This window comes from Entelurus aequoreus, linkage group LG05, assembly GCF_033978785.1.
Source record: "Entelurus aequoreus isolate RoL-2023_Sb linkage group LG05, RoL_Eaeq_v1.1, whole genome shotgun sequence".
In the NCBI taxonomy this organism is placed as follows: domain Eukaryota; kingdom Metazoa; phylum Chordata; class Actinopteri; order Syngnathiformes; family Syngnathidae; genus Entelurus; species Entelurus aequoreus.
In genome coordinates, this window is record NC_084735.1 from 78,036,798 (window position 1) to 78,057,233 (window position 20,436).

Genomic DNA, 20,436 nt, shown 5'->3' on the forward strand with positions numbered 1-20,436 from the left:
ACAGTAATTTTTATTGTAAAAAATATATGTGTGTATTGTTTATTGTGAGCGAACTGTGGTGCTGAATTTCCCCCAGGGATCAATAAAGTACTTTCTCTTCTATTCTATTCTAATGGTGTGGAAAAAGCGGATATTCCTAATTATGCTATCTCCCACAATCAGTGTTGTGGTAGAGAAGAGTGGACACTTTTCAGGCGATATGCTGGGAGAGTTCCTATCGGCGGGAGCGGGAGGAAACACCGGTCCGTAGCGTCAGAGCAAAACTCCCATTAAGCCGAGCTTACAAAAATAAGTTATTTCAATCTCTAGCTTTAAGATAATGCTAGCAAGTTAGACAGTTGCTACGCCATTGTGCTCGCAGACACCTCCTAAATCAAAATACTCGTAAGTTAAGGTACCACTGTAGTTTTAAATACAATAATATTCTTGTAATGTGTTGCATCAGTAATAAAAACTAAATGCTTGACTTTGAATATTTTCCATGTTTGAATCGTGGTTTTAAAGGCCTACTGAAAGCCACTACTACCGACCACGCAGACTGATAGTTTATATATCAATGATGAAATCTTAACATTGCAACACATGCCAATACGGCCGGGTTAACTTATAAAGTGCAATTTTAAATTTCCCGCAAAACTTCCGGTTGAAAACGTCTATATATGATGACGTATGCGCGTGACGTCAATGGTTGAAACGGAAGTATTCGGACACCATTGAATCCAATACAAAAAGCTCTGTTTTCATCGCACAATTCCACAGTATTCTGGACATCTGTGTTGGTGAATCTTTTGCAATTTGTTTAATGAACAATGGAGACTGCAAAGAAGAAAGCTGTAGGTGGGATCGGTGTATTAGCGGCTGGCTACAGCAACACAACCAGGAGGACTTTGACTTGGATAGCAGACGCGCTATCCGACGCTAGCCGCCGACCGTATCGATGATCGGGTGAAGTCCTTCGTCGCACCGTCGATCGCTGGAACGCAGGTGAGCACGGGTGTTGATGAGCAGATGAGGGCTGGCTGGCGTAGGTGGATAGCTAATGTTTTTTAGCACAGCTCTGTGAGGTCCCGTAGCTAAGTTAGCTTCAATAGCGTCGTTAGCAACAGCATTGTTAAGCTTCGCCAGGCTGGAAAGCATTAACCGTGTATTTACATGTCCATGGTTTAATAGTATTGTTGATTTTCTGTCTATCCTTCCAGTCAGGGGTTTATTTATTTTGTTTCTATCTGCAGTAAAGCCCGATGCTATCACGTTAGCTCCGTAGCTAAAGTGCTTCGCCGATGTATTGTCGTGGAGATAAAGGTCACTGTGAAAGTCCATTTCGCGTTCTCGACTCTCATTTTCAAGAGGATATATTTATTAAAATACAAATCCGTGATCCACAATAGAAAAAGGAGAAAGTGTGGACTCCAATGAGCCAGCTTGTACCTAAGTTACGGTCTGAGCGAAAAAAGATACATCCTGCACTGCACTCTAGTCCTTCACTCTCACGTTCCTCATCCACGAATCTTTCATCCTCGCTCTAATTAATGGGGTAATCGTCGCTTTCTCGGTCCGAATCGCTCTCGCTCCTCACAATGGGGAAATGTGAGAAGCCTTTCAACCTGCGACGTCACGCTACTTCCGGTACAGGCAAGGCTTTTTTTATCAGCGACCAAAAGTTGCGAACTTTATTGTCGATGTTCTCTACTAAATCCTTTCAGCAAAAATATGGCAATATCGCGAAATGATCAAGTACGACACAGAATGGATCTGCTATCCCCGTATAAATAAAAAAAATTCATTTCAGTAGGCCTTTAAGATGCTTGTTTTAAAAAAAACTAAACAAGTAGTTGTCTGGATGTAGCACAACTATTGTTATTTCATTGATGTTGTAATTAGTGATGGTACAAGTGGTCATGTGGTGTTTGCCGACAGGTGGCAAAAGCAAAGAGTGACTGGTGCTGGGATGCTGGATGAAGGCACGTACAGCCAGTTCAAAACAGGTCAGCGACGCCGCAAAATTCTAATAACTTCTCACATTTTGACTAGGAGTGTAACGGTAATATAGTAATCTGATTTTAAATTGTGATGTTATTTTGGATTTTGCAGAGCTGAGTGACATATGGTCCGTGTCCAGCGCTACTAAAACGCCCAACCTGGCAACCTCGTCCGCTCAGCCAACCTGGCAACCGTCAAACTAAAAGTCTTTTTGCCACCTATTTCATTATTTAAGGAAATAAAAAAAAATTGAAAAAAAAGGATTGTTTTGTTGCTCTTTTAATTTCAAGGAACAAGCTCCAGTGTGCATTTTGCATTAAGTCATTTTTACTTCTACCACGTGTTGCTTTGAGCACTGGGATTTTAAAACCTGCATCATTTTTCATACATAAAAAACAAAGATTTATATCACGAGGTGAAGTTGGTGGCACAGGTAACACAGACAAAAGTATAAATAAGGATAAGCTACTTACCTCACGCTTACATTTTTTAAGCCAACTATCCTGCTGAAGAAAATCACGATACGAGACAAGTGGCCTACAAAAAAAGTCTTAAGCGGATCATTACGTTGTTGATTTCAGTCTCCAACAAAACGGTAAACGCACATAAATAACGTTGCTGCGTGGAGACGCTAGGGGGACGCTCACCTCGCGCCGGCGCCACATACCGGCGAGGAAAGAGCTGATTGGAAGGCAACTAGTGAGTGTTAAGGGCCGATGGGAGACGCCGCCAGTGTTCACTTGCTGCTGCCGCGAGAGCTCCGCTGTTTGGTCATGGTGGTCAACATCTGGCTGATGTACGACGTAAGCAGGTCGTCCATTTTGTAGCCCTATGGTAAAAGGTGACGAAACACAATATAGACACATTTATTTTTTGCCATTTGAGCCTTGATTGGATCGTTCAGTCCTCCCCGTTTACAAATAACGCTATTTTCTATGTACCAGGAAGTAGCTACAGGCTAACACAATGAAAAGACAAACTAAACATTTTTTATAAAACCATTTTTCAAAGAATTAATGGTATCTTTGTTGTTTGGTGTAACGTTTTTTTTTGTCATTCTGTGTTATTTTCTAAAATTTATTTTTTGGTGTAATATATTTTCTCTAGGAGGACAAACATGACACAAACCTTCCTAATTGTTAGAAATCCCACTCTTTATGTTATACATTAGGGATGTCCGATAATGGCTTTTTGCCGATATCTGATATTCCGATATTGTCCAACTCTTTAATTACCGATACCGATATCAACCGATACCGATATCAACCGATATATGCAGTCGTGGAATTAACACATTATTATGCCTAATTTGGACAACCAGGTATGGTGAAGATAAGGTACTTTTTTAAAAAATTAGTAAAATAAGATAAATAAATTAAAAACATTTTCTTGAATAAAAAAGAAAGTACAACAATATAAAAACAGTTACATAGAAACTAGTAATGAATGAAAATTAGTAAAATTAACTGTTAAAGGTTAGTACTATTAGTGGACCAGCAGCATGCACAATCATGTGTGCTTACGGACTGTATCCCTTGCAGACTGTATTGATATATATTGATATATAATGTAGGAACCAGAATATTAATAACAGAAAGAAACAACCCTTTTGTGTGAATGAGTGTAAATGGGGGAGGTTTTTTTGGGGGGTTGGTGCACTAATTGTAAGTGTATCTTGTGTTTTTTATGTTGATTTAATTAAAAAAAACAAAACAAAAAAAACGATACCGATAATAAAAAAAACGATACCGATAATTTCCGATATTACATTTTAACGCATATATCGGCCGATAATATCGGCAGGCCGATATTATCGGACATCTCTATTACACATGCTTCACTGATGAGAGTATTTGGCAAGCGCCGTTTTGTCCTACTAATTTTGGCGATCCTTGAACTCATCGTAGTTTGTTTACATGTACAACTTTCTCCGATGCTGCCACAGAAAGACGTGATTCATGCCACTCCTTCTTTGTCTCATTCTGTCCACCAAACGTTGTATGCTGTGCGTGAATGCACAAGGGTGAGCTTTGTTGATTTTATTTACCTGTTGGAGTGTTAATGAGGCAAATTTGGTCAGTGCATGACTGCAAGCTAATCGATGCTAACATGCTATTTAGGCTAGCAGTATGTACATTTTGCATCATTATGCCTCGTTCGTAGATATATTTGAGCTCATTTAATTTCCTTTACTTATGTCCTCTGTGTATTTAATTTATATTCGCATGTCTCATGACACATTATCTGTATGTAATATTGGCCGCATTTCTCATAGTTGTTTGTGTGCCATGTTGTTCCAGACCACAGCAAATGTTACCCAGCTTGCAAAGATTGTAATAAATCCATTAGAAGACGACAGCCTGCCGTTTCCTTAAACTTGGACACACACATCTATACCTTTGGCCATTCTAAGTCAGTAATTCCCAAAAGTTATCTCATCCTGTGAGAAGCCTTCATTTTTACTCATGATTTCCAATGTTGCAAAATGTGTAGAATAAAAATTCAAATACAACATTTCTGTCAACGAAGATTTGCGTCAGACTTTGATAGTAGGCTAATATAGCTAATATAGACACTTACATCATATGTTGCCTTCACTTATATAAGGCTTTAAATTTTTTGCGGCTCCAGACAGATTTTTTTTGTTGTATTTTTGGTGCAATATGGCTCTTTCAACATTTTGGGATGCCGACCCCTGGGTAAGAGGAATATTTCCCTTTGCGCAGAATCAAATATAGAAACAATTGCAAACATTAGTTGAAAATATTTAAAATCACTCTCTGTGAACCAGAAAAGATAAGCTAACGTACCAACAGACAGAACCGACAAAAATAGGACGTGCTAAGTGTTCTAGGGGGTGAACAGTTTAAACTTGGGTTGAAGTTTACGCTCGACTGAGTGACATTGTTGATCATAGACGCGTACCACGGAGGTACGCACTTACCAGCGAGGTTTCGCACAGCAGCTTGCTTCCTCGCACCAGGTTCCCGATGGTAATGTGGAAGTAGGTGTTGCCGCTGCTCCAGTTGGAGATCTTGGTGAAGGGGTGCGTGGTCAAGATGTCCTGACAGGAACCAACGTACCAAATTGACTTCATTTCTTCCAGATCATTCACTCCGAAACCAGCACCTACCTTGGACTTGGGGTCAATGAGACTGACTCCGTGTTTGTTGATGGCAATCAAGAGGGTTTCTGGGTAATTTGGATCAGTGGTTTGCTGCAATGAAACACAAAAGGCACAGTTGTGTACTTTCTACAAGAAGTATCGCTTGTAGATTGGGAGGTTTGTACCTTGACCTCAAAGAAGGCCGACCCAAATGTGGGCCACTTGTAGATGAGTTTCAGGAAGGACAGTTTGGCTTCTTCTTTGGTTTTTCCAGATTGTTTGTTAAACACCGACATGATGGACTAAAAGAAGGAAAAACACAAATTCTATAAAGCGATCTTTGATCTGCGTTAAAACCAGACTTACCCTCTTCCAGTCGTCAGGAGACAAATGTCGACTCTGGTCCTGGGGGACGAGGTCCTTGAGGATCTTGGGCATGTTCTGGAAGTGGGACTTGTCATCCTCAAACTTCACCCGGTAGATGAGTGCCGCTAGCTGGTGCACTTCATCCTTGGAACACTTGTGGTAACCTCGCAGGTACTTTGGCAGCTCCTGCATAGAAGACCAATGGTTTATTGGACTACACTAACCTAAGGATCCACACTTGAAGACTAGGCTCAGTTTAGCTCAAACTAGATCTGGGGCCGTATTTATCAAGCGTCTTAGAGTGCCATTTTACACTTAAGTCCTGAGAATTTTCGAAATTTAGTCCTACTCTCAAACTTAAGAATAAAAGCTATTTATCAACTTTCTTAAGTCTAAGAATCACTTCTACTCTCCACGATATTTAAGAGACCTTCAGAGGTGTCCTAAGTGGTTAGGAGTTGCCAGCGGGGGATGGCACCGAGGCAAGAGAGACGTGCGTGAACGTTCAGGGAGCGGAAGGATGTCCTGGCTTTGTTTGATGCCGAGCAGCTGATCAAACGGTATCATTTAGACAGAGCGGGTATTATTTTGGTCACAGATTTAATAAGGGGCGTCATCTCATCAGCAACATCACGCAACAGAGCTTTCACAGCAGAACTAAAGGTCATCACAATGCTTCGATATCTCGCCGCTGGGAAAATGCAACAGTGTAACGCTGATGATTTGGGGCCATCACAACCATCAGTAAGCAGAATTGTTATGGAAACAATAATGGCCCTTACTGCTCCTCACCTCGTCATGCGTTTCATTGACTTTCCAACTACACCCCGGATAATTCAACAGAAGAAAACTGCATTCATGCGTGTAGCTGGCTTCCCTGGAGTGGTCGGGGTAATCGATGGTACACATGTAAGTTTGTTTTGTATTATTTTGTAGTTCATTGTCAAAATATACACTCCCATTGTCCACTTAAATATTTCTACGATATTTCTTTATTCTTAGACAAGGGATTCCCTTCCGTGATTGGTCATTTCTATGGACACAGAAATGACGTCACCTAAAATTCCGTTAACGGCACATAGTAATGTCGTAATTCAGCTCTGAGTGTGACACTTAAGATTCAGGGGCCGTACTTATCAAGCTTCTTAGAGTGCCATTTTACACTTAAGTCCTGAGAATTTGCGAAATTTAGTCCTACTCTCAAACTTAAGAATAAAAGCTTTTTATCAACGTTCTTAAGTCTAAGAATCACTCCTACTCGCCACGATATTTAAGAGACCTTCAGAGGTGTCTTAAGTGGTTAGGAGTTGCCAGCAGGGGATGGCACTGAGGCGAGAGAGACGTGCGCGAACGTTCAGGGAACGGAACAATGTTTTTTTTTTTTTTTATGACGAGCAGCTGATCAAACGGTATCGTTTAGACAGAGCGGATATTATTTTTGTCACAGATTTAATACTTTTCGATTCCTTGTTGATTTCTGCATGTGTCTGCAGTGGGCTAGTATATATAGAGCCACCCACACCAGTTTCAAATTAGTTGCCTAATTAATGAATTGGAAAGAAAATGTTATGACAGTAGCGTATGTGTGTGGCCGTGAGGTGAGTGACGTCAGTGAGTGTGTGGGCGATAGAAGAGAGGGAGCGGTAGCGTGAGTGCCGGCGGGGACTAGTTTGTTTTGTATTATTTTGTAGTTTATTGTCAAAATATACACTCCCATTGTCCACTTAAATATTTCCAAGATATTTCTTTATTCTTAGACAACGGATTCCCTTCCGTGATTGGTAATTTCTATGGACACAGAAATGACGTCACCTAAAATTCCGTTAACGGCACATAGTAATGTCGTAATTCAGCTCTGAGTGTGACACTTAAGATTCAGTCCTACACTTCGCTGAAAGTGTGAGTAAGACGCTTGATAACTAACTTTTAAGTGCAGCTTTCAGCGAAGAATTTCTTTACTCATAAGTCAACTCTTAGCAGACTTCTTAGGAGTAATTCTAAGAAGCTTGATAAATACGGCCCCTGATCTTTTTGTTTTCCATATTTGATTCTGTAGGTTATCTAGTGCACTCTTAAAGGGATGCTCTAAAGCTGACAACATTGCCACTTATTTCATAGTTTTGGACCTGAACATGAGGTCTACAGGTACAATTCCTCCCAAAATAGACACAGTAGTGATTTTAGGCTTGTTTTCTAATGGGTTTCAGCACATTTTCGAAATTTAGGAGAACCTGTTGACGTCACCTACAGAAGACTGGGGGCTATTTCATATTGCGTGGTTCGTGTTTTGGTAGCATCTTCATACTGAATTGTGGTATTTCTGTGTAGAATTTGAGGAAATGATCAAACATGTCTGCCAGATGCATAGTTGCAGGTTGAAGAGGGGAATTTGCGGCCATAATTTGAATGATGCTGACTTTAAAGAAGAATTTGGATGAAAACATTTTTAAAGATTTAAGCCAAAATCAGGCGCACCCTCAAGGGTCGGAGTCAGAACCTGCAGAAAAACTGAGAAAGAACAACAAACAACAGCTCAATAACAAGAGAAAAAGAAGGTAAGCCGCTAGTATTTCCTTTTGCGTCCTCTTCTACTGATGTTTTCCTCAAGGTGCTTTAGAAAATAATAATAGAGCACGGTGATCACCTTAAAAATGTGTTTTTTTATGTGAAAAAAAAGTTTTATCATGTATTGTAGAGTCCAGAAGAAGACACTCAAAGCCCGACACTCTTTTTAGCTTTTATTGCCAATCCTACTGTATGCGAACAACAAACCCAATTCCAACATGTATTTCCTCAGTGCACACACACGTCTGCCTCAGTGTTTCACTCTAAGACACTCAATATTTCCTCATTCTCCGCCGACAAGTTGTGTTCACAAACCATTAGAAAAATGGTCATCATAACGCACTAACATACACATTAACACCAGCACGTAGTTACAGTATGAAGGGATGTATACAGTTTATTCATCGCGCACTATTGACGAGTGATGCAGTTAGTGCCGCAGCCACTCCCGTGGGGGAACTTAAAAGAAAAGTGGTTTCAATGTAGATGCACTGCAAGACTGCTTTTTAAATGCCCATAAAAAGTGGTACATGTCCGCTGCTTGTTTGAAAACATAGGAAAACAAGACAGGTAGGAGCGTGATAACATGAATGTGCAGTAAATGATCCAGCGTCTCCGTGGTAAAAGCTCCGTATGGTACATGCAAAAACCACATATAAATAAGGCGGTCTGCTCCCCTAGATCACACGCAACACGCCCACTTGTAGTACACACACATTTTATAGTTTGCACACGCTGTTTAATGTGTGGTATTAGGATCTTAGTAGATCAGGGGCCGTACTTATCAAGCTTCTTAGAGTGCCATTTTACACTTAAGTCCTGAGAATTTGCGAAATTTAGTCCTACTCTCAAACTTAAGAATAAAAGCTTTTTATCAAAGTTCTTAAGTCTAAGAATCACTCCTACTCTCCACGATATTTAAGAGACCTTCAGAGGTGTCTTAAGTGGTTAGGAGTTGCCAGCAGGGGATGGCACTGAGGCGAGAGAGACGTGCGCGAACATTCAGGGAGCGGAACGATGTCCTGGATTTGTTTGATGACGAGCAGCTGATCAAACGGTATCGTTTAGACAGAGCGGGTATTATTTTTGTCACAGATTTAATACTTTTCGATTCCATGTTGATTTCTACATGTGGCTGCAGTGGGCTAGTATATATAGAGCCACCCACACCAGTTTCAAATTAGTTGCCTAATTAATGAATTGGAAAGAAAATGTTATGACAGTAGCGTATGTGTGTGGCCGTGAGGTGAGTGACGTCAGTGAGTGTGTGGGCGAGAGAAGAGAGGGAGCGGTAGCGTGAGTGCCGGCGGGGACTAGTTTGTTTTGTATTATTTTGTAGTTTATTGTCAAAATATACACTCCCATTGTCCACTTAAATATTTCCAAGATATTTATTTATTCTTAGACAACGGATTCCCTTCCGTGATTGGTCATTTCTATGGACACAGAAATGACGTCACCCAAAATTCCATTTACGGCACATAGCAATGTCGTAATTCAGCTCTGAGTGTGACACTTAAGATTCAGTCCTACACTTCGCTGATAGTGTGAGTAAGACGCTTGATAACTAACTTTTAAGTGCAGCTTTAAGCGAAGAATTTATTTACTCTTAAGTCAACTCTTAGCAGACTTCTTAGGAGTAATTCTGAGAAGCTTGATAAGTACGGCCCCAGGTCCTTAGCAGCAGTAGAAAATGCAGTCGGATATGATGTTAGTCCACAGAACCCCTGCTAGGTCAGTGGAGACCCACAACTTAGTGGACTTTGTGGATTGCTTGGTTCAGTTCGGATCAACACGGTACGGTTTGGAACAGAAACCTGCAACCTAAAACCCTTTCCTGATATTTTTGTCTTCCATACCAGATTCTGCAGCACGTTTAGCGCCACCCTTAAGGTAAGTTGGTACCCCAACGACAGGGTACTACAAATTAATACCCTTCGCAACTTTTGACAAAGGAAACGCAACATTTTTGTATCCTTCAAATGTGAAACAAGAGCGGGACATTACTTGATAATAGTGGAAGATGGAGTCGGCCATGGCGTCCTTGCCGGGCATGGTGTTAGTCCACAGCTTCTTCATGAAGAACACCTGGTAGGTCAGTGAAGGCACCACGCCTGCACAAACACAGTGCGACGATCACGCCATATGAAATGTGAACGTAATGATGATCAAGATATTTACCGTCTTTCACGTGTCTGGCTTTCTTGATCCAGTCGGTCAGGTGGCGGACAAAGTCGAAGAAGAAGTCGCCGTCCGGCACGCTGATCACCTGAAGAAGCAAACAAACAAACAAACAAACATTTTTATGGATGACAACAATTAAGCCGAATGTACAGTAAGCCTTCTTCTACCTTGTCTGTGATCTTGACAAAAAGACTGAAACCCTCAGACGATTTGAGCATCAGGCGTCCAGAAATGTTGTGGCAGAAGTCTTTGGCCTTGGTGCTGGACTCCACTTCAAACACCTGCCAAGCGACGCCAAACACCAAAATAATAAAACCCACACATAAGGGCAGCATCCCAGGAGGCTACAAGCTACATTTTTTCACTATCAAAACTGTATTTAACGCCTGCCTACTTGTTCGTATTGACATGTATGAGTAAGGATGGGTACCGTTCACATTTGAACCGATACGGTACCGATTCCCAAGTACTCAACAGCACCTATTTTTGGTACATATGTGTGTGTTGATAGATATCACTTGTTTTTGTTGATAAAATCTTATTCTTTTAATTGTAACATTTAAAAATGAGCTGACTATGATAACTGCTGTCCAGTTGTTATATGTTGTTTTATTATCACATTTCCGAGTCGCATTTGCAAGTATGAAATTAAGCTGCAAGTCCAAGACGTTAGTTAGATGGCAGTAGTGTATAGTTTATGGCAGGGGTCACCAACGCGCTGCCCGCGGGCACCAGGTAGCCCGTAAGGACCAGATGAGTAGCCCGCTGGCCTGTTCTAAAAATAGCTCAAATAGCAGCACTTACCAGTGAGCTGCCTCTATTTTTTTAATTTGATTTATATACTAGCAAGCTGGTCTCGCTGTGCTCGACATTTTTAATTCTAAGAGAGACAAAACTCAAATAGAATTTGAAAATCCAAGAAAATATTTTAAAGACTTGGTCTTCACTTGTTTAAATAAATTCTTTTTTTTTTTTTACTTTGCTTCTTATAACTTTCAGAAAGACAATTTTAGAGAAAAAATACAACCTTAAAAATGATTTTAGGATTTTTAAACACATATACCTTTTTACCTTTTAAATTCCTTCCTCTTATTTCCTGACAATTTAAATCAATGTTCAAGTATTTTTTTTTTTTAATTGTAAAGAATAATAACAATTTTTTAATTTAATTCTTCATTTTAGCTTCTGTTTTTTCGACGAAGAATATTTGTGAAATATTTCTTCAAACTTATCATATTTAAAATGCAAAAAAATTATTCTGGCAAATCTAGAAAATCTGTAGAATCAAATTTAAATCTTATTTCAAAGTCTTTTGAATTTCTTTTAAAATTTTTGTTATGGAAAATCTAGAAGAAATAACGATTTGTCTTTGTTAGAAATATAGCTTGGTCCAATTTGTTATATATTCTAACAAAGTGCAGATTGGATTTTAACCTATTTAAAACATGTCATCCAAATTCTAAAATTAATCTTAATCAGGAAAAATTACTAATGATGTTCCATAAATTCTTTTTTTAATTTTTTCAAAAAGATTCGAATTAGCTAGTTTTTCTCTTCTTTTTTTCGGTTGAATTTTGAATTTTAAAGACTCGAAATTGAAGATAAACTATGTTTCAAAATGTAATGGTCATTTTTTTCGTGTTTTCTCCTCTTTTAAACCGTTCAATTAAGTGTAAATATCATTAATTATTAATAATAACATAGAGTTAAAGGTAAATTGAGCAAATTGGCTATTTCTGGCAATTTATTTAAGTGTGTATCAAACTGGTAGCCCTTCGCATTAATCAGTACCCAAGAAGTATCTCTTGGTTTCAAAAAGGTTGGTGACCCCTGGTTTATGGTTTGTTGGTCATTTCAGTTTTTGCAGTCTGTTGCGCCCTAAAAAGTGTTAATACTGTAAGCATTGTACTTAACACACACCAGCTGTTTGATTGTAACGCGCTTCTTAGTTGCAGTTTTCATTAACAAATTTGGAGGTGTTGAAATCGCCATGTAAAATCGTTAATGCTAATCAGTAGCATGTCAATAGCAAAACCAATGTAGATCAGCATCAAGCTAATGTCTAGAAAAGTGGAGCCTTACTTAACTTGCGTCGGAGCTTTTTTGGAGTCAATTACTTTGTTGTTTCGGAAAATTGCAACATTACCCAGAGGTAGTTTGCCTAAGTCCGCTCTCAGTGCTGCTGGAGTGATCGCCAAGTGGCGAAGCTCGGCTGAGTCGGCAATGGAACCCAGGTACTGTAACATGGCACCGTTAGATTTTATGTGAATTATTGCCCGGCGGAAACGGGCAAAAATGTATAAGATTCGGTACCCATCCCTACGATTGAGTGAGTCAACATGTGACAATATGCTAAATATGGTCGCCTTTAGAACCTCCACCCCTCTTATGTTGCTATTACCATCCATCCATTTTCTACCGCTTGTCCCTTTCGGAGTCGCGGGGAGTGCTGGAGCCTATCCCTACACCCTGGACACCACATTTTTATATTTGCAATGAACTTAATTAGTTCTAAGTCTAAAAAGGTCACAACAAACCTCTGTCATATTTACTTTTGATCTTCTGCTGCAGTTTAGGTAGTTTGCAAGTTTTTGAACAGAATTGATCAGCCAGTTTGTGGCGCCGTGTATGGGCATACTTGCCAACCCTCACGATTTTCCCGGGAGACTCCCGAATTTCAGTGCCCCTCCCGAAAATTTCCCGGGGCAACCATTCTCCCGATTTTCACCCGGACAACAATATTAAGGGCGTGCCGTGATGGCACTGCCTTTAGCGTCCTCTACAACCCGTCGACGCGTCCGCTTTTTCACCATACAAACAGCGTGCCGGCCCAGTCACATGTTGTATGCGGCTTCTGCATACACACGAAAGTGACTGCAAGACATACTTGATCAACAGCCATACAGGTCACACTGAGGGTGGCCGTACAAACAACTTTAACACTGTTACAAATATGCGCCACACTGTGAACCCACACCAAACAAGAATGACAAACACATTTCGGGAGAACATCCGCACCGTAACACAACATAAACACAACAGAACAAATACCCAGAATCCCTTGCATCCCTAACTCTTCCGGGCTACAATATACAACCCAGCTACCACCAAACCCCGCCACCCCAACCCCGCCCACCTCAACCCCCCCCCCCCCCCCAATCTCCCGAATTCGAAGGTATCAAGGTTGGTAAGTATGTGTATGGGTTGTGTTCAAAATGCTATGGAAGACATGTTAGTGTGCATGTAATACTCAAAGTGTTACCATGGTTAGACAAATAGTCTGTAAATTATGGACTAGTGCAGTGTTTTTCAACCTTTTTTGAGCCAAGGCACATTTTTTGCGTTGAAAAAATCCGGAGACACACCACCAGCAGAAATCATTAAAAAATAAAACTCAGTTGACAGTAAAAAGTCGTTGTCGCAATTGTTGGATATGACTTTAAACCATAACCAACCATGCATCACTATAGCTCTTGTCTCAAAGTAGGTGTACTGTCACGACCTGTCACATCACGCCATGACTTATTTGGAGTTTTTTGCTGTTTTCCTGTGTGTAGTGTTTTAGTTCTTGTCTTGCGCTCCTATTTTGGTGGCTTTTTCTCTATTTTTGGTATTTTCCTGTAACAGTTTCATGTCTTCCTTTGAGCGATATTTCTTGCATCTACTTTGTTTTAGCAATCAATAATATTTCAGTTGTTTTTATCCATCTTTGCGGGGACATTGTTGATTGTCATGTTCGGATGTACATCATGGACGCCGTCTTTGCTCCACAGTAAGTCTTTGCTGTCGTCCAGCATTCTGTTTTTGTTTACTTTGCAGCCAGTTCAGTTTTAGTTTCGTTCCGCATAGCCTTCCCTAAGCTTCAATGCCTTTTCTTAGGGGCACTCACCTTTTGTTTATTTTTGGTTTAAGCATTAGACACCTTTTTACCTGCACGCTGCCCCCCGCTGTTTCCGACATCTACAAAGCAATTAGCTACCGGCTGCCACCTACTGATATGGAAGAGTATTACACGGTTACTCTGCCGAGTTCTAGACAGCACCGACACTCAACAACAACACATAATTTGCAGACTATAATTTCTGGTTTGCAAAAAATATTTTTAACCCAAATAGGTGAAACTAGATAATCTCCCACGGCACACCAAACTGTATCTCACGGCACACTAGTGTGCCACGGCACAGTGGTTGAAAAACCCTGGACTAGTGGTATCTCAATCTAATATTAATATTGAATATCAGTTCGATATCCGCAGAATATTAGCCTGCATCTAGAATCTCCGATATAAGTGCTCCAATATAAGCAGTCATGCAGCGTGTTTGCTTGTGCAAAACTGGACAGCCAGTTAACATTTAAATGTCTTTCAATAAACACAAAAGGTTGGTCTTTCTTTGTATTTCAGTCAAGTCATTTAAAAAAAAAGTAAACATGGTAGGCTATAGGCTCCTAGAAGCTACACAACAGCTAAGCACACAACAGCACACAAGCTAGACATACATGTCTTTCATCGAACAATATTGCAGACTAAAACACAACATTTGACTATATAAACAAGTATGGAATAAATATAGTTGCATATTATTTACACATACAAAGTCTCCAAGGCAGAAGTGTATTAGAAAGTATCCAGTAACAAGCGTGTCCACATTTTCATTCAACTTGCTGTGTTATGGGTTTAACTTTTTGTACAATTGTGGCCATCAAAAAAAACAAAACAATTTCCACTCCTCTTTAACTTCATAGAGACACCATAAGCCCAGTCCAGATAGTTAAAGGCCTACTTCAACCCACTACTACCGACCACGCAGTCTGATAGTTTATATATCAATGATGAAATCTTAACATTGCAACACATGCCAATACGGCCGGGTTAGATTAGTAAAGTGCAATTTTAAATTTCCCGCGAAATATCCTGCTGAAAACGTCTCGGTATGATGACGTTTGCGCGTGACGTCACGGATTGTAGCGGACATTTTGGGACACCATTGTGGCCAGCTATTAAGTCGTCTGTTTTCATCGCAAAATTACACAGTATTCTGGACATCTGTGTTGGTGAATCTTTTGCAATTTGTTTAATGAACAATGGAGATAGCAAAGAAGAAAGCTGTAGGTGGGAAGCGGTGTATTAGCGGCCGGGTGCAGCAACACAAACACGTAGCGGCTACGTCGTAGCCGGTGTTTCATTGTTTACATTCCCGAACGATGACAGTCAAGCTTTACCATTGGCCTGTGGAGAACTGGAACAACATAGACTCTTACCAGGAGGACTTTGAGTTGGATACACATGCTTGTGGAGATGGGACAACAGAGACTCTTACCAGGAGGACTTTGAGTTGGATACGCTGTACCTTGAGTACGCAGCTGCGGCTTCCAAACATTTGATCGCTTGCCCGTACGTGCGTGTCGCTATGTGCATGTCACGTACGTAACTTTGAGGGAAATATATGTGCTGTATGAACTTTGCGGAGGTGAACGGTACGTTGGGCTGTGGGATTGAGTGTGTTGTGCGGGTGTTTGATTTGTATTGGCGGGTTATATGGACGGGAGGGGGGAGGTGTTTGTCATGTGGGATTAATTTGTGGCATATTAAATATAAGCCTGGTTGTGTTGTGGCTAATAGAGTATATATATGTCTTGTGTTTATTTACTGTTTTAGTCATTCCCAGCTGAATATCAGGTCCCACCCGCCTCTCACAGCATCTTCCCTATCTGAATCGCTTCCACTGCCCTCTAGTCCTTCACTCTCACTTTCCTCATCCACAAATCTTTCATCCTCGCTCAAATTAATGGAGAAATCGTCGCTTTCTCGGTCCGAATCGCTCTCGCTGCTTGTGGCCGTGATTGTAAACAATGTGCAGATGTGAGGAGCTCCACAACCTGTGACGTCACGCTACTTCCGGTACAGGCAAGGCTTTTTTATCAGCGACCAAAAGTTGCAAACTTTATCGTTGACGTTCTCTACTAAATCCTTTCAGCAAAAATATGGCAATATCGCAAAATGATCAAGTATGACACATAGAATGGATCTGCTATCCCCGTTTAAATAAAAAAATCTCATTTCAGTAGGCCTTTAATAAATAAGTTAGTGTTTTACACAACTACTATTGTTCTCTGTTTCGCTAAGTTCACTTGATCAACCCTTTTCTAACATTCCACACTACAAAATAATAAATGTATGATTCGTGCTGATATCGTATCGGACTAATATCGGTATCGGCCAACACTCAAGGCTCCAGTATTGCAACTGAAAAAGTTGTATCGGGACACCCCTTATATGGACAATTAGTTTGTAATTGCCATGTTTTTCAACCAATCTTGCTCAAAAGGTGCGCAACACATTTGGTGGTGATTCATGTAAACAGTTACGGTGGGTGTTTTTGTACAGCACATTGCGCCGTATGAGAAATTTCAAGTCAATCTGCGTAAAACGGTGGTGGTGTAATAACAGCGCCACCATGTGGTGTATTTGTCAGAAAAATAATCAGACATAAGGAGTGCATATTTTCACAAATTCTGCCTTTTTGAGTACATAACTTAGACAATTAGCTTACACAAACACAATTTAGGACAAACAATCACATCAATCACTTCCTTATTTCATACAAGAATACACAAAGTAGATTTAGTACACACTGACCTCGTCCGAGTCATCTGGGAAATAAACTTTGTGGAAGATCTGTGTGGTTTTGTGCTGGATGGCCTCCACCTCCACCAGGTGAGGAGGATACTTCCTTGATCCGTTTCTACCACAAATGACAAGCAGGATCCATTAGAGCGGAACAGTAGTGAAGATCGAGGGTTGGGTTTAAGTATGTGTGAGCGTGTTACCTCAAGGCTTTTTGCAGCCGCTGCATGCAATCGGGAGCCAAAGGATAATGCTTCTTGGCCTTGAGGAACTTCTGGACGTGGGGCAGCAGGATGTTACTAGGAGGAAACAAGCCGGTACACAACCAGAGCAGCTCCCAGCCCTTCTCCTCGCTGTACCTAAGCCACATGACACGTTGGACAAACGTTGCTGTCAAAGTAGTCTCAGAGAGTACCTTTTGTGCTCCTTACTTGATGTGATTGTCGGTGAGCTGCTTGAGAATCTGACAGAAGATCTCGTCTTTCAGCGGCTCAGCTTTCAGGGCCCCCTCGAAGATCTGATCGGTGAGCTCGTTGACTGAGCGCACCCGCTTGGACGGGTAGTCGCCCATGTACTTCATCACAGGTACGGTCATAGTCAAGGTTTTTTGACACGAAATTTTGCGCGTGATACCACCAGATACCAGAACTAGCTGTACCTCCAGGGCAGATTGTTTTAGTGTGATCCTTCATTAAAGGATATCCATGAACGCCTGGCAAGCCTCCTGGGAAAGCTCCTCATGGGCAAAAACCTTCTTCAGAAGAGGTTGCTTGAGAGGCTCCTTGCTGCAGCTCCACAGACGCTCCTTCCCTCGAGCTTTAGATATCATCACCCTGCTCAGGGTGCTCTTTGGAGGAGGCCTGGAGAGACCACCAAGAACTTATTTAGCTGTAGCTTGGGATAACAAGATGAAAAGAGTCAGAATCCACCTGAAGTAGTCGTAGGAGAACTCCTCCAGTGTGTAGGCCTTGGTTTTATCCTCGTTGTCTACAAGACTCATCTGGGACAGCGTGACGGATTCCCTCCTCTGATCCGGAGTCATCGTCACCAGAGCCTACAATTTAAAGAACGCGGTAAACTCGGAAGGTGTGATCTATCAGAAATGTCTCAATTGTCACAACTTCTGGTTTACACTCACCACAATGTCGTACTGAGGTCTGGTGATGGTGGGCAGAACATAGACGCAGTCCGCCGGGAAGTCGCCTCGCTGCTTGGTCTTGTCGTTGATCCCGTGAGCCCAGCCGGAGTTCATCACATGCTCCCCGTCATGTTCATCGAGTATGATCAGATCCCCCTTGGAGAAACTCAAGAATGTGGACTCTGCCCCGGCTAGAAGATAAAAACAGCTATTTAAGACCATCATCAGTTACAGTAGGTGTTCATTTTTTGTCACTTGCACAGTCGCACCAGGATTGGGACAGTCCAGAAGTCCCACCACAAACTTGGACCGCTTACGCAGACCTTCCAGGAAGGCCACTACCAAGTCCCGGATGTCCTCTGCGTTGTTCGACGTGAACGTGTACTCGTCTCCTTTGATGGTGGCCAGTGTGAAACTCTGACCTTGGAGTTTGCCGCCTCTGCAAGATTCCACCAGTCAAAATCAGAACAATGCACCCGTGATCACGTGATCTCCTGTTTGGCGTCACACCTGCTGCTGGACACCGCAATGGTTTCCGGGAAAGAAAGCTCCAGAAGGACTTGTTCCTGCTCGTCCACAAAGTAAACACCCGTCCAGTTTACCGCGACGATGACATCGTTCTTGGGCAGACTGGGTCCTATTCAAACGCAAATCCAAGGTATGACATCCCTGCACAACCTGTTAGCGTCTTTGTTCGACCAACCTGAGAACTTGAAGGCCTCGTAGAAGCGTGAAAACAATAAAGGCCACTTTAATCGAGCAAAAGACACTACGTCCTCCTTCACCTTCTGCGTGTTTGGCCTCCTCTTACTGTGCAGTCCCTGGATAGACACGGGGGTTATGAAAGCACGGCAAAACACAGGATGCATCACATTTTGCCGAGCGCTACCTTCTTGTGGGCGGTGATGATGAGCTGAGCCCACTTCTCCGGAGTCTTGGTGGAGGTGATTTCCCTGTCCGGGATGTAGGAGGGGATGAGGCTGAGGAGGCGGTCGTGCAGGATTTCCAAGCCGTAATCCACATAGTACTGCTGAGATGCCAGCTCGGCGAGGTCTTCCTCCTTTTGAGGAAAGCCATAATCGCATCAACCAGATCTTTGAAATGACACGGCGACAATGTGGCTTACCCTCTCGCAGCGGTATTCTCCGAACTTCACCCCTCGCACAATCTGCTGGTAAATGAGATTGGTGGCCACATGGTCGTCGGCGGGGTCGTGCCACGGCGTGAAGATCTCCTTCCTGAAGAACAGCCTCCACGGAGCGTTGCGTTCCTGTGCGCCTTGCTCTTTGGCGTACTGCTCACATTGGGAAACGGCGTCCATGACGTGGTCGTTGCCGCTGCCCAGCGACGATACCTGAAGGATGGATGGAGGTTCTTTGAATCCTGTAGTTAATTCACAGTATTCGCCACCAACCTTGGATGTTTTGCCTCATAGGTGTCTAACTCAAGGCCTGGGGGCCCCGCCACATCATTTAAAGTGGCCCACCACCTCATTCAAATTGACCCATGCATTAGTGTAAGTATGCATACAGTATGTACTTGTATATATACAGTGTTTGTACAGTGAATGTGAGTGTGTATGCATGTACTGTATTTGTGCATGTAAGTACCAATGTGTGCGAGTATGTATGTATCAGTGACGTGCGGTGAGGTTCATGACTGGTGAGGCACTGACTTCATCACAGTCAGATTTACAAACATATGAACCCTAAAGAGTATCTTATTCACCATTTGATTGGCAGCAGTAAACGGGTTATGTTTAAAAGCTCATACCAGCATTCTTCCCTGTTTGGCACTCAGCATCAAGGGTTGGAATTGGGGGTTAAATCGCCAAAATTATTCCCGGGCGCGGCGCCGCTGCTGCCCACTGCTCCCCTCACCTCCCAGGGGGTGAACAAGGGGATGGGTCAAATGCAGAGAACAAATTTCACCACACCTAGTGTGTGTGACAATCATTGGTACTTTAACTTAACTTTAACTTTACACATACAAACTGTAGCACACAAAAAAGCACATTTAATAAAAAAAACGTTATTATTGTCTTACCTTTACTTATAAGTGCGGGAACAGTGGTGTTTGTGTTGGAGGAGTTGTGAATGAATGAAATATGAAATCCGTGCTGCAGTCTGCAGGTGTACCTAATGTTGTGTCCCTGCACTCGTTCACGGCTCCTCCGGCGTGAGCATTGTTGTTTTTGCACTTTTTGGCTTCTTGTTAAGTGACTTTTTTTGGGTGGATTCGGTCTTGCACGTGGAGGGTTTGGGTGTGGGCTTTGGTTGGTGTGGCGCTCCCGTCGGGCGGTGCATTCTGCGGCGGGGGTGCTTGGCACAAGGAGGCGGGGTTACTGCGAGCCTCCCACAGTGCGTCTTCGCAGCAGTTTTATGATCGCTCAGCACAAGAAATACTTTACACACATACAGTTGTTGACAAAATACACTGTACATTATATACCTCAGCTAAGTAAACTATGGA

The 20,436-nt window shown here is 42.0% G+C and overlaps 2 protein-coding genes across 5 annotated transcripts in view; one reads left to right on the top strand and one right to left on the bottom strand.

Moving 5' to 3' along the window:
• The window catches only part of LOC133651072 (glycerophosphodiester phosphodiesterase domain-containing protein 5-like), a 21,651-nt gene extending 19,427 nt beyond the window's left edge, over positions 1-2,224 (top strand). For all 3 annotated transcript variants that reach the window (XM_062048992.1, XM_062048995.1, XM_062048993.1), the window contains exons 15-16: positions 1,918-1,985; positions 2,092-2,224. In XM_062048992.1, coding sequence (XP_061904976.1) covers positions 1,918-1,985; positions 2,092-2,183 — 160 coding nt within the window. In that variant the 3' untranslated portion in view covers positions 2,184-2,224. The remainder of the gene's footprint in view (positions 1-1,917; positions 1,986-2,091) is intronic.
• A 1-nt stretch (position 2,225) lies between these two features.
• Positions 2,226-20,436, bottom strand: part of myo7ab (myosin VIIAb) — a 68,772-nt gene continuing 50,561 nt past the window's right edge. For both annotated transcript variants that reach the window (XM_062048987.1, XM_062048986.1), the window contains 19 exons: positions 19,091-19,318; positions 18,854-19,024; positions 18,668-18,785; positions 18,475-18,601; positions 18,234-18,403; positions 17,965-18,155; positions 17,756-17,880; positions 17,529-17,686; positions 17,258-17,411; positions 17,030-17,185; positions 16,839-16,944; positions 10,369-10,482; positions 10,199-10,286; positions 10,025-10,131; positions 5,453-5,638; positions 5,272-5,388; positions 5,114-5,197; positions 4,925-5,044; positions 2,226-2,809 (listed from right to left, as the gene is read on the bottom strand). In XM_062048987.1, coding sequence (XP_061904971.1) covers positions 2,717-2,809; positions 4,925-5,044; positions 5,114-5,197; positions 5,272-5,388; positions 5,453-5,638; positions 10,025-10,131; positions 10,199-10,286; positions 10,369-10,482; positions 16,839-16,944; positions 17,030-17,185; positions 17,258-17,411; positions 17,529-17,686; positions 17,756-17,880; positions 17,965-18,155; positions 18,234-18,403; positions 18,475-18,601; positions 18,668-18,785; positions 18,854-19,024; positions 19,091-19,318 — 2,613 coding nt within the window. In that variant the 3' untranslated portion in view covers positions 2,226-2,716. The remainder of the gene's footprint in view (positions 2,810-4,924; positions 5,045-5,113; positions 5,198-5,271; positions 5,389-5,452; positions 5,639-10,024; positions 10,132-10,198; positions 10,287-10,368; positions 10,483-16,838; positions 16,945-17,029; positions 17,186-17,257; positions 17,412-17,528; positions 17,687-17,755; positions 17,881-17,964; positions 18,156-18,233; positions 18,404-18,474; positions 18,602-18,667; positions 18,786-18,853; positions 19,025-19,090; positions 19,319-20,436) is intronic.